At 36.1% G+C, this 14,454-nt stretch overlaps 1 protein-coding gene across 3 annotated transcripts; it reads left to right on the plus strand.

Moving 5' to 3' along the window:
• Positions 1 to 673: 673 nt before the first annotated feature.
• On the plus strand, positions 674 to 14,174 carry map2k4a (mitogen-activated protein kinase kinase 4a). 3 transcript variants are annotated; one of them, XM_052553704.1, is made up of 12 exons: positions 675 to 900; positions 3,289 to 3,321; positions 6,090 to 6,192; positions 8,757 to 8,931; positions 9,037 to 9,156; positions 9,232 to 9,351; positions 9,438 to 9,489; positions 9,601 to 9,728; positions 11,757 to 11,834; positions 11,924 to 12,072; positions 12,320 to 12,365; positions 13,583 to 14,174. In XM_052553704.1, exons 1-12 carry the CDS (start codon positions 789 to 791, stop codon positions 13,694 to 13,696), a joined length of 1,230 nt encoding a protein of 409 aa, XP_052409664.1. In that variant the 5' UTR covers positions 675 to 788; the 3' UTR covers positions 13,697 to 14,174. The 3 variants fall into 3 exon arrangements, with proteins under 3 accessions (XP_052409682.1, XP_052409664.1, XP_052409673.1); XM_052553722.1 differs by lacking the exon at positions 3,289 to 3,321 and having other exon boundaries at positions 674 to 900; positions 6,102 to 6,192; XM_052553713.1 differs by lacking the exon at positions 3,289 to 3,321.
• Positions 14,175 to 14,454: the final 280 nt, after the last annotated feature.

Consider the following 14,454-nt stretch of genomic DNA (forward strand, 5'->3'; position numbering starts at 1 on the left):
GATTAACATTTAGATTAACAACAAAATGTATTTAATAAATTAATTAATACACTGAAACCAACCACTAATAAAAGATGATTATAATACTGAATACAAATAGTTATCGCCATCATTATTCATGTAATCATAACTGATTCAGAGAGAACTACATATTACACACACTTATGAATCTGAATGAATTTTGAACATGAATTTTGGAAAAAATATTTTGTATATGATTTTCTATGCATGTAAAATCTCCTCGCCCCATTGTTTACTCTGCAGTGTTTCCATCTCATTCTATTCTATTCTATTCTATTCTATTCTATATATATATATTATTTAATATTTTTCTTGCAAACTACATGCAAGTGTGTGTGTGTGTGTGCACGCGAGACAGAGAGACTTTTTTTACTTTAAATTCTTCTTTAGATTAGATTGGATTAGATTAGATTCAACTTTATTGTCATTGCACATGTGGGTACAAGGTAATTAAATACAGTCAATGTACAATGTATTGAATCATCAAAAATCTTAAGTAAAAAAAAGTGTGCAAGAGATTTTATTGTATTTATTCATTTATTTTCTCTATTACTCTTTTTTGTCTCTTTTTTACTTTGATGGTTCAATCATGTTTTGTATTGTACACAGGTAAAATACTTTGACATTAATGTGAGAGAGAGAGAGAGATAGAGCGAGCGAGCGAGCGAGCGAGCGCTGTAGGTTACTCTGCTGTTTCTGCTTCTGTCTCTGCAGTGCAGCCAGTCTATGATTGCAGCCCAGCGCTGGCTGCTGGAAGTCAAACCCGAATGGCGACGTCCAGCCCCAGCAGTAACCCTGCAGCAGCCTCCAGCCTGAGCAGCAGTGTGCAGCACCACCCGAACCAGAGCCAGCACAGCAGCACCATGAGCAGCATGCAAGGTCAGAACCAGCCGAACCGCACATGCTCCCGGTGACAGTGTACACACACCACCTGAGACTCGACCATACCGCAATACAAGTTCAGCTCTCGACTTACAGTCGCGTTTACACGCTCTCAAGTGTGTGTTTTAAACTAGTAACATCTGTTTATCTGCTCTTCACGAGTAGTTTTATTGTAACTTCAGTGTCCTGTAGCCGCACGGCTAACAGCTTCAGTCAAACAGGGACAGGCCCATTAATATTTCATTTTCTCAGCGTGATAATTGCATTGTTTACTACTAACCCAAGTCTAAATTAATATTTTCTAAGTCCATGTCGCAGCTGGTGTTATAATTATTGATTTAATGTCATCGTTTGGATTCTGACTGTCGTTGAAGTTTGTTGACATTTTTAGCTTGGTGGCTAGCGGTGCGATAATGCTAATGCAAACTTCAGGTAAATGCGAGGGGAATTTAAAGTGTCGTTTCTTAATAAATGTAAATACTAAGATGGTATTTCAGTTATTTATGGACAATAGATATACGAATACCTGATTTCGTGAGGAAAATTACACTGTTAGACAGTGTAATTTTAGTAAAAATAGTAAAATCACCGCTAATCTGTATGATTTAAATATCATAAACTAAGGGTTTTTTATTATTTGAGATGCCTGGGTTCCCCAAAATATGACAATCCTCTCGTTATACTGTATAAGTTAGTTTATTGGAAACCCCAATTTATACTGTAGTATTTTTTTTTTTTATAAGGAAATATTTATTTTCTGTTAAGTTATTACGTGTTCACCCCCCCACCCCACACATTTAGTACTTTACTATTAAAAATGATTTTTTTTTAATATATATATATAAATTATATCTTCTTTTCTTATTTGTATTTCTTATTTTATTTACCTATTTACTAATTCATCTATTTAAATCAATTTTTATTTAACTGCATCCTATTGTTATTTATACTTCTACTCAATTATGATAATTTATTATAATGATCATTACTACCTCTACATGTTTTAAACAGGTTATCTCAAAACTTTTCCTTGAACCCCCAAGCATCCCCCTGGCCCGCATTTTTGAAAAGCATAAATCACAACATGTTTATGATTGTGATTTGGGTTGTTTTATGACCCAATCTGCCACATGATATATGCATGATTGAATATGAGTCATTTAGATAATAGTGACACTCTCGGTGGTTTATTTTGGACGTGGTGTGGTGCAGTGGTTAAAGATACAGGCTGATAACTGAAAGGTGATTATATAAAAGTGACTATGAAACAGTAATGAGAATTATGCATAATGCATTTTCCCACCAGATTTTGGTGTGAAATATGAAGCTGACATGTCTTTGAGAGATTCACTTCTTGGTGTGTTTCCTGATTGGTTTATGTGTAGAACTAGTGTTTATATAATTAATTTTCATGCTGTTCTGCATTGGTTTCGGTCTCTTTATACAGTTATAAAGACTATGTGTCTAGTTTGAAGGATGTAAAAACCTGCCTCTTCTCTCTGTTCTTCTGTGGCTCTCCATTATCTCCTCGTCCACCACACCATCATTCCTGTATTTCCTGTATTTGGCTTGGTTTGGGAAGGTTTATTCACCGGCTTCGCTTTTACACTGGAAGAGGAAGTGCATGAATTATCTTCACATGATTTATGAAGTTAATCTCTGCGTTCTTGTGTTCAGATAAGCCAGCTGCGTAAGAAATGACACGTTTAACTTTTGTGCATCATTGTTGCAAAACTTCCTTACTGTTGTCTAATGTCATTAATACGTTTTGAATAAGAATAATGGAGTGCATTTTACAAGAACAGTCTTTCAGCGTCATAACGTTACATTTGATTTTGACGTGCTGCTTGTGATACCTTGTAATTAAGTTTTTTAAGTTTACTAGCAATTTCAGATTTCCAAATTTAGTTTTTTTCATTGTGTCTGTCATGAAATAATCTTAACGTGACTTCTTTTCCAACCCTGACTTTATTTTTTTCAGTTTGACGTTCCAGCTGGACAGATTCTTTTAAATCTGTTGTTTAAGCAATGAAACTCGATATTTCTCTTCATGATATTTTATCTCTTTGCCTCTTCTTTCCCACAATCCTCCCTGATGCCGGACCACGGTGAGAGCCAGAACAACTGTTGTTTATATCTGAATGGTTTCATTTTTGTTTTGCCGTCTTCATTTCTGCGTCCTGCTGTTGTGTGTGAATCTCCTCTGCATGTACACACACATCTCTCATGTGTAGCGGTTCACTGATGCACATCCCGACACACAGGTTTGGTTTGAGCGAGCTTCAGATGCTTCATTGCTTTGAAGAGCAGGTTTAGGTGGATTTGAAACAGATGAAGGTGTTTTTTCCGGATCAAACCATGTGTCGTTGTTCTTCTCACCACCAGGGTTTCAGATAAACCTGTCTGGACCTCCTCAAAGTAAGCCAACCCTTCTGAGCCGTGTCTGTTTGCTGGTTTCGGGAAGCCTGTCCTCTGCTCGACACTAATCCATCCACACACGGTTTCTTCTAGACTTGTGCTGGTCTGGGACACATCGAGCCGCATCCTATCATTATCATGTCAGAGAAGGTGGAACATTTGATGTGTTTAACCCCAAAATGACCAAAATAAACATATGAAGAAAACTTTATTGTTTTTATAATAATAATAATAAAGAAATATGTTACCTAAAGAAAAAGAGTAAAGCAATCACGTACCTTAATTAGTAAATTAACTTCTGCCATGACGTAAAAAATGCAAATAATTATTTAATGCTTAATTCAGTTATTTATTTAGTTGAGTTCTTATACATCGTGATAGTTTTGATGGACTACACTAAGAAGGTGCTACAGTAAAAAAAAATAAAAAGGAAAAAATTGTATAGCAGGAAATCTAATTTCCCATATATATAATTTTTTTAAATTATTTATTTTTATTTATTTATTTTTATTTATTTATTATTATTTATTTATTTATTATTTATTTATTTATTTTTGTATTACTATTATTACAATGACAACTAATTAAATAATCTAATTGTTCATTAATTTATATGCCATTTGTATTTAACAGACGTGTTTAGTTTACCAGTGTATTGTTTTTTTTTTTTGCATGTAATATATATAATTCAACATGTAATGCAGTTTATAATTAATATATTAATGTATATGATATTAATCAATGTAAATTATGAATACAGTAATTATTCAATAATATTTAACAATAATAATAATAATCTCGGTGAGCATAGTTTTTTCAAAAGCATAAAAAAAATCATACTGACCCCACGCTTTTGAATGTTAATGTACTTAAAAAAAAAAAAAAAAGTACTTTATTGTGCAGAGAAAGTATTTCTCTCATTCTCATCTCAAGATCGTATTATTATGTCTATATCATAATTATTTCGTCCTCCCTTCTCTCTAGATATTTCAGTTCAAGTCATTAAATCAGTCGAGCACTAGTCAGTATTTCCACACTTTAACCCGTATCTCCACACATCAGTTTCAGACGAGCACATAAAGAGGAGCTCAGTGAGAAATCGGCACAAGTCTAAAGCTTGGAGCTTCCATTGACTTTGGGGAAAAAATATTGACTCCGGGACAGTCGATTGGTCCTGACTTTCATTTGATTGAAATTAAAACCAGCCTTTACTTGATCAAGATCTCTTCAGTGATAATCAAGCATGTATTTTCCTCACTGATCAGTGGTTCACACACAGTAATGGAAGCTCTGCTGGTGGTTGATTCGGGTGTTTTAGGAGGGGTTTTCTACTAACCGGTGCAGTCAACATTGCCTTGGGGGCTGTAGCTGTCTTCCCTGTTTCTGGGGTCTGCATTTTGTTTAGTGTTGAGCACTGCTGGGATGTTTTTGGCATGAGCATCTCGAGCAAACACCAGCTTGTTGGGACATGGACGCACATGAAGTGAGGTTTCTGAAATGTTGGGATTCATGCGGTGAAGGCGAAACAGAGATGTGCTTACTCACATTTTCCACTTACTTCCATGAATCTAAAGGGTTGTTTGTTTTATGTTAACATTGTTTTCATTTCTCTTTTGTCGTGTAATTTTCACTTATTCGCTAGGGCTGGGCGATATAGCTAAAAATAATCATGATATAATGTTTCATATCATTCGGTAACGATAAAGTTAATGTTTTTGAACAAAGAGCAGTAGGAAAAGCTGAATAGGGTTACTGTTCAAAATACTGGTGTACAATTGATATAAAATAATGTGAATGTTATTCATTTAAAGAGATGGTTAATAATTAAGCAGTCTTATGTTATTCCTTACAAAAACACCTTAGTGTTCGATTAGTTTTCTCACATTTTGCATCTTTATTTTTATGGGTCATGGTATAAAATAATTAAATATATATATTGTGGTTTCTGTGTTTCAGTAAAAATACAATTATTTTTGGTTTTGGATGAAATAATTTAGGTGGAAACGGACCAAAATAATTTATTTGATCATGCATTTTGATGCATTTAGCAGAAATAATTCTCAGGTAGTAATTAGTAAAATTAGTTCAGATTAAATATCAAGAAGCCCTGAACAGCATAAAAAGTTCAGTTCCCCAAATATAATTACAGAAACTTTATTTTCAGTTTTTTTATTATTACTATTTCTCCCACGTTGTTTGGATTGGCTTTATTTTTGCGGTGGGTATTGTTAGTGCTTATGAAGCACATCTCGCTCTCTGAATAAACCATACAGATTTACAGATTCATGCATCATTTTGTGTTTGGGTTATGTTGGGTTTTGCATGTGGTGAAGTTAAGTTTCTTTCTTCCGATGTTGATTTGGATCTTCTGTTTTGTGTCCGGATGTGATCACATCTTTGTAACCCTCTGTTGTCTGCCTCGAGTGGATGTAGCTGGGGAAAGATGTGCTGATTCAGTCGTGTTAAACGCAGTCCCTGTCGTCTGCTGCCAGGTTTGCTAAAGCCATCGTCACCCTCCATGTGTTTTCTACATCGTGTGATGAAGATGTCCTGATGGCTTTAGGAAATCTGGCTCTTTGGTTCCTCTCCTGTGCATGTCTCTCTTCACACAACCCTCCCTCATCTTCCATGGCTTAGTTAGAGATCTCATCCTGTGGCAACCTGAACCAAATACACCTGCAACTTTATCTTCACGCTGTCTGAGTGTGTTGATTTGGGCGTGAAATGACTTTGGTGTTTAACCTGACGGTCTCTTCCTCCTCTGTCAGGTAAACGTAAAGCCCTGAAGTTAAATTTTGCCAATCCTCCAATCAAACCCACTTCCAGAATCACTCTGAACACGGCCGGACTTCCTTTCCAGAACCCACACATGTGAGTACAGACCATCTCGTGGCCCTTTCACCCTAAAATGAACTGCTGAAGAATAGAATAGCCGAAAATGTACACGTCCTCAGGACATCCGAGGTGTCGATGAGTTTGTTTCTTGGAGAAATGTAGCATTACATCACTTGCTCAGCAGTGGATGCTCTGTAGTGAATGGGTGCCGTCAGAATGAGAGTCCAAACAGCTTATAAAAACATCACAATAATCCACAGCACTCAGTTAGTGTCCAATGAAGAGAAAAGCTGTGTGTTTGTAAGAAACAAATCCATCATTGAGATGTTTTAACTTTTGCTTCTAGCTAAAATGCGAGTTTATAATCCATAATAACACTTCTTCCAGTGAAAAAGGTCCATCTCCTGTCATCCTCTCACTTCAAAATCCACTGTTTTGGTCTGTTTTTGTTTTATTAAACAGTGCTTGATCTGTGCATATTTCACTCCTGATTCAGATGAGACGACTCTTTCACTGGAGAAGGAGATATTAAGGATAGAGTACTGATTTTAGACAAAGTTAAAAACATCTTGATGATGCATTCGTTTCTCACAAACATGCAGCGTTCGGCTTCTCAAGACTTTATTCGATAGGCTGGAGTGGAGTGGATTAAATAGTTTAAGCTTGCTTCCTGCTAAACGTCTCCTGTTCCAGGGCTTGAATTTCGGTGCGGGAATGCGGGGATTGCGCATAATTTAAACCATTCCCGCAATGTTAGCTTTTATAGTGCGAGAAATTCCCGCACAAATATATTTGCTTCATCTCAGAGCAAATGATTAAAAAAATAAATTCACAGATGCGAGAAAAAATATGTCAAATTGTCTAGTCCAATTGTCTTTTATTTTCGAATATAATTCCTCAATCAGCGCTGGACCGGCATTTTCTGTCTCAGCGCTGAGCTCCTAGACAGTAAACGGCGGAGCCCTGGCTGCTGTAGACAGATCATGTTTCACGCTGTCAATGCAGCGGTCTGCGTTGCGCTGATCTTATTCACACTATCAAGTGTAGGTGCAGCATTCTAACATTTTGAGTCAAAATGAGCTGTTTGTGAAGAAATTATCCGCTTCCAAATTGTCGTTGTAATAACGAAACTGAAACATTAAAAAACATTTTGCTCTTTATGGTGTGCGAGTGATAGAGCGCGGCAGCAACGAACCAACTGATCAGCTTACAGCGTCACAACATTGAATGCTCGGCCGAACAGCTGATCATAGCTGTACAGGGCGCCTTTATTATTTTTCATCTCCATAAATATATCTATAAATATATCTAGTAATAAAGTTAACGCAAGGGCTAGAAATCAATTAATATTTTGCTGATCCTTCTTGTCATCATGGAGAGCGCAGTTGGTTGCATGGCAACGACAGACGCCACGAGAGTGCAAGCGCTTGTGGAAATGAGACTGCGGCGCGCGCGCCCGAGCTTTCCACTTGTTTGAGCATGTGACTGCGCGTTTGCCCTTGTTTTCTATTCATTATGCGCAGCATATTTCCCGCGCGCACAAACACGGCCACAGACAATGAATTGTTTGGTTAGCGTAGTAGTTTAAATATGGACCGTTGGCTGAAGCGAAAGACAAGTTCTGATGATGCAGATCACGATCCAAAGAAAAAAGTTTTCACTGAAATGGAGAAACTCATTCAGACAGCCATGGTCATACCAGTAGCGAGTGTGTCGTGTGAACGTGGATTCAGCACACAAAACAGGATCAAAACTAAATTCAGAAATTCACTGAATAATAGCCTACAAGTCTCACAAATCTAATGATCATTTCAGAGCTTGGACCTTCCCTTGAGCAGTTTGACTTCAACAGAGCCATCATCAAATGGAAAGAAATGAAGATGAGGAGACAGATGAGAAACTTAGAATAAGTCACATGAAAAAAAGAAATGGAAAAAAATGACTGAAATAGAACTGAAATGTATGAAAGACATAAATACTTATAGTTTAAACTGAGTTCTTAATATCAATTTACGATATCAATATCAAAAGTAAAAAAAAAAGCTAAGAATTGAACTGTACTGAAACAGATGAACTGAAATAGACATTAATATATAGCATAGGCCTAGTTTAAACAGAGGTCTTAATGTCAATTTGAAGAGCATGATGTATTTTGTATAACGCTTTTTTTTTTTTTTTGTTAACTGATTTGAGAACTGGAAATGCACAATTCATGCATACAAATCTGTAGATATTAATATATGAACATGATTAAATTAGACCGATGCATCAAAAGTTATTCTCCCCCCCATAATCTTTAGATCCCCCCCATGTGACCCATGTAAGGGGGGAATTCCCCCCCCAGTTTAAAAAACGAAATTCAGGCCCTGTGTTCATAACATTGCTTTCCCCAGTGAAATGGATCTGTGTTTGTTTGTTTGTTTTTTAGCTTTTTCTATCCAAATTGGTTCAAATAGTCATCAGATTATTGGATATTTAATTGCACCCCTAATCAAAAGCCTGTGAGTTTTGGAGATTCTGTGGACCGTGTCTTTCCAGCCTCAGCCACGATGGCCTTCACAAGCGTGTGTGTGTGTGTGTGTGTGTGTGTGTGTTTCCAGAGAGCGGCTTCGGACACACAGTATCGAGTCGTCTGGGAAGCTGAAGATCTCTCCGGAGCAGCACTGGGACTTCACAGCCGAAGACCTGAAGGATCTCGGCGAGATCGGCCGAGGAGCGTACGGCTCCGTCAACAAGATGGTGCACAAACCCAGCGGACAGATCATGGCCGTCAAAGTAAGACACACGTCACAGGTTACTGACCGCTGGCAGCTATTCTTCAGGCTTTAGATCCAAAACCCAGAATAGAAGTTTCTTATCATCCGTGTGTTTGTGTGACAGCGGATCCGCTCGACGGTGGACGAGCGCGAACAGAAGCAGCTGCTCATGGATCTGGATGTGGTCATGAGGAGCAGCGACTGTCCTTACATCGTCCAGTTCTACGGGGCCCTTTTCAGAGAGGTGTGTGTGTGGTTTTAGGCAAGCTGTCTCATGTTTTTAAGAGAGTGTTTCTGATTCACAACGCTTCTTCCTCAGGGGGATTGCTGGATATGCATGGAGCTCATGTCTACCTCCTTCGACAAATTCTACAAATACGTTTATTCCTCTTTAGACGAAGTGATTCCCGAGGAGATTTTAGGGAAGATAACACTAGCTGTGAGTTGTCATCTGTTCAGTTTTGTTTGGCGTTTCCCGAGCGAGGCGTTCAGTAACACGCTCTTTGTTCTTCGCTGCCGTTTCAGACTGTGAAAGCACTTAACCACTTAAAAGAAAACTTGAAAATTATTCACAGAGGTAAGAGAGGCAGTCTGATGAGAATGTGTTTCTTGAGGAGGTGTAAGTGGGTTTGGGTATGAACGAGCTCTGTTTTACGCAGACTGAAGCTCTTTCATGGTCTTTCCGCAGACATAAAGCCATCGAATATCCTTCTGGACAGGAAAGGCAACATTAAGCTGTGTGATTTTGGCATCAGCGGACAGCTGGTCGACTCCATCGCCAAAACCAGGGACGCAGGCTGCAGACCGTACATGGCAGTAAGATTCATCATTTCTATATTCGTATATTTACACTAAAATTCAGATGTTGAGGTTGAAAAGATTTTTTAAATGATTTTGAACAGAAGAACGTCTCGTCTGCTCACAAAGTCTGCATTTATTTGATTAAAAACATGGTAAAAACTGTAAAATTCTGAAATATTATTACAATTTAAAATAACTGTTTTCTATTTTAATGCATTTAAAAATTTTATTTTAATCCTGTGATCAAAGCTGTATTTTCAGCATCATTACTCCAGTCTTCAGTGTCACATGATCTTCAGAAATCATGAAAATATGAAACATTTCTGATTATTATCAGTGCTGTGCTGCTTCATATATGTTTGTGGAAACTGAGATACATTTTATTTTTCAGGATTATTTCTTTGATTAATAGAAAGATCAAAAGAGCATCATTTATTTTTTTTAGATAGAAACCTTTTGCAACATTGTGAATGTCATTAATGTCTTTTTGATAAATTGAATGCATGATTGCTGAATAAAAGTGTGTTTGTATTTGTGTGGATATATATATACACACACACACACACACACACACTTTAATATTATTATTATTATTATATTATTTAGATAAACAAATATAATAAACATAGTAAATATGCATGTTAAATTAAGTTTTTATTCCATATTACAATGTTTTTATAACAATTTTTTTTGAACAAGGATTAATTCAGACATAATTTGTTTTGCTACAATAAGCAAAACAAATTATTTCATTTATTTTATTTTTAATAACAGTGTTATTTTTGATCACTTTTTTGTAACATTTTTAGAAAAAACAACAACTTATTTAATAATTATTGGCCAAAACAGTGAATTCCATAAATAGGAACTGAGTAACTTCCTCTCCTCTTTTGTGAAGCCGAGTGTGTGGAGAGTGATGTAAGTGCAGGAGCGTCTGTGAATGAAGCTCCGCTCTGCAGTGAGGATGATGATGTCATACTCTAATCTGAGCCATGAGCTCATCATCATCCTCCCCGGAGACTCCTCACACTGCATTATGACATCAGTGTGTTGACCGATACTCACAGCTGTTACACACACACACACACACACTCCTGCTGCTGTGTGGACCGAAGTGTGTGTCGGGAGCACATCTGTTTCGGTTGTGTTTGGGAATGTGAAGCAGACAGTCTGATGTTCTGGAAAAGCACCCTGCTGAACTTTATTCAGAGCAAGACATTTCATCAGTGTGTGTGTGTGTGTGTGTGTGTGTGTGTGTGTGTGTGTGTGTACTGAGGAATGAACCCATGATCTCAGAGTTATGATATATATAGGACTTCAGAACAAAGCTTTGTTGATTCATGTCAAATTTAATAAATGAAATAGTCTTGACAATGAAAATAGTTTTGACAGTGAAACATTAGACAACATTTGCGACGCATGTACCCTCAAAAGTGTGAGGTATTTCTGACTGAAACACGACAATGATTCAGAAATGAAGGAAAATTTTATTTTTATTATTATTATTATTAATAATAATAACAATAATAATAAAACTAATAATAATATTAATACTTCTTTTTTTTCTGTTTCAATAACATACACTAGGAAATGATGACCTTTTATTAATAAAATGAATAAGTAATAATAATAATAATGGTAAATAGTACATTCATGTTCTTAAGAATAAGATACACTGATGATTCGTGCTAAAATAAGAGCAGCGAAATAAAAGTAATCCATTTTCATTTCAATAAATATTCAGCTTTCAAAATGCTTTTAACCTCGGCAGTTATTTTATTTTGCTTATTGCTTAATAAAGTGTTTTGTTTGTTTGTTTAATATGATTCAGTGCTTCAGCAGAAAAATCTGTTCCAAACATTGGAGTACATTTATTTCTTAATAAAAAAAACAATATCATTAACTAATCATCATAAACAACAACAATAATAATAATAGTTTTTCAGTATTGCATGCATCATGCCAAATTAAGAGCTGCCTAATGTATGTATTTGTAATGCATGAAGGCCATGTGTCTCATGTTTCTGTGTGTTCCTCCCTCAGCCGGAGAGGATAGACCCCAGCGCCTCCAGACAGGGGTATGATGTGCGCTCAGACGTCTGGAGTTTGGGAATCACACTGGTGAGGGAGTCGAGTGATCGTGTGGTCATGTGATCTCCGACGGGACGTCTGTGTGATGTTGAAGGTGATTTGTGTGTGTTCTGCTGCAGTATGAGCTGGCCACGGGACGCTTCCCCTACCCAAAGTGGAACAGCGTGTTCGATCAGCTGACGCAGGTGGTGAAGGGCGACCCGCCGCAGCTCAGCAGCTCAGAGGAGAGACAGTTCTCCCCCAAATTCATCAACTTCGTCAACCTGTGGTGAGACACACACACACACACACACACACACACACTCACACACAAGCCTTTCCTGTCTGTGAGAGTTTGCTGACTCAGCTCAAGGGAAGTAATTACTCTGATTTATCCTGCGATCACATGATGCACACAACGCCTCCTGCTGCTCATTCACAGCAACTGCACGAGCTGGAGATTCAGCGTACTGTCAGTCTGACCTCAAGGGTTTTCATTAAAGCTGCTCATTTTTGTTTTTGCTTGTTTCTAACAGCCTTACAAAGGACGAGTCAAAAAGGCCAAAGTACAAAGAGCTTCTGGTGAGTTCCTGTTTCCTGCTGAAGCCACACACTGTTTCTCTGATAATAAACGGGTTGTTGAGGTGAAGTTTGAATGGAATGGTAAACCTGGGCATATCAGGGAATTCTTTCATATTTAGAACTGGAAAAAATACTATAAAGTCTTGATCATGGAAATTCTGCTTTGTTTAATTGGCTAGAATTTGCAGTTTTTCTCTGTACTTTTCTTTTTTTTCTTCAAATAAAGAGGAAACTAATTTGGGTATATACGTTTATTTAAACAGCATGTTTTTTTTGTAATTCTTGTAAATTAAATTCATGAAATTATTGTTGTAGTAGCTATTTTAGTAATACATTTCTTTTTTATTTAGAATAGTATTTATTAATGATTTGCACCAGAAAAACGTATAGGAAATATTCTCATTAACAACAATAAGAACAAGACAATTGTTGTTGTTGTTATTTTATATGATCTCATATTATTTAAGAGATCACAAAAAATAATAATTTGTCACTAATTTTCAAAAATATAATAAATGCACTTTCCCTTATGAATATTTTAAATGGACCTAAAAGCTTGACTTTTGAAAAAATATAAATAAAATAAAATAATATATATATATATATATATATATATATATATATATATATATATATATATATATATATATAGCGCTTTATATTTATATTAATTTAAACATTGTATGTTTTTTAAAGAGTGGGAATTTACTAAAATAAATAAAATAATTTATATAACAAAAATAATAATAATTAAATTCAGTAATTCCAGAATTACATTTATTATTTATTATTATTATTATTATTATTATTATTATTATTATTTACAGATAGCAGTTTCTTAGCAATTTCTACCTAATAAAATATTTAAGAGTTTAACATAATAATAAAAGAAAAGTATATTCATCGTATAAACTTCCATGTCCTATATTTGATTAATTTCAGTGACTCTTCCCGGTCCAGAAATCACACCCTAATTTATCCAAGTTTTATTTCCAAGATTGCAGGAATCATGACTCTTAAATCTGACAGTTGTTGAGGCGACAAAATAAAATATGAACTATCATGAGGTCAGCTCGTGTCATTTTAGGTGTTTCAGCAAATTTAGTCTGGTTTTAAATCATGCTTCAAATGTTATAAAAGCACAGCTCATTTAAGACGTGCATGTGAAACTCTGAAGAAGAAGACTGAAGTAAACTCTTCCCTTCTCTGTCTCTCAGAAACATCCCTTCATTCAGATCTACGAGGAGCGTACGGTAGACGTGGCCAGCTACGTCTGCAGGATCCTGGATCAGATGCCCACGTCCCCCAGCTCCCCCATGTACGTGGACTGAGACCAGACGCATTGCTTTCTCACAGAACGGCAGTATTAAACCAGGAAAACACACGAGAACACAGCGGTGTTCAATACAAGCTCCACTGTAAAATACCTCCTACCCACGTCTCTCTGTCTCGCTCTTACTGTCACACACACACACACACACACACACACGTATCTGATGGGACGCGTGGAGGTCTGGCCTCTCGCAGATGCGGAATAGTGATTTTAAACAGATATAAAGTAATGAAATAAATAATAAATAAGCCTGGAATTGTATTTATACTTCTGAAATCACTTGTGGAATATATGATTCGGAAAGCCTTCAACGTACTGGAAATCTGCTCGTGTCCTGTCCCTCCTCTTCATGTATGTGATATTAAACGTGTTTTGTATGTTAAGGTGAATGATGATGATGCAGAGGTGTCCGGGGTTTCTGTAATCCTCACTGTACAACGACTATGTTATTAAAATAAAACTGAGGAATATGGAAAGGATGTTTGGTGCTTTTTTAAATATAAAGTTAATCTTATTAAGAAAGAAATCCATTGATTTGACATTTATCAAGTGATTTTACATTTTATTAATTTTCAGGTTTTTACACATTAATGGCTTTAATAACTTTTATTATGAATAATTCAGTTTACAGTGTAATTTGTTCTATAATGTAATTCTTCACATTTTTATATTAAAGATCTTTATTGTTCTATATTTGTACTGTAATCTAAACAAAATATTAAGTATATAATTACAAATAATATTAATATAAATGTA

This window comes from Carassius gibelio, chromosome A3, assembly GCF_023724105.1.
Source record: "Carassius gibelio isolate Cgi1373 ecotype wild population from Czech Republic chromosome A3, carGib1.2-hapl.c, whole genome shotgun sequence".
NCBI lineage: Eukaryota > Metazoa > Chordata > Actinopteri > Cypriniformes > Cyprinidae > Carassius > Carassius gibelio.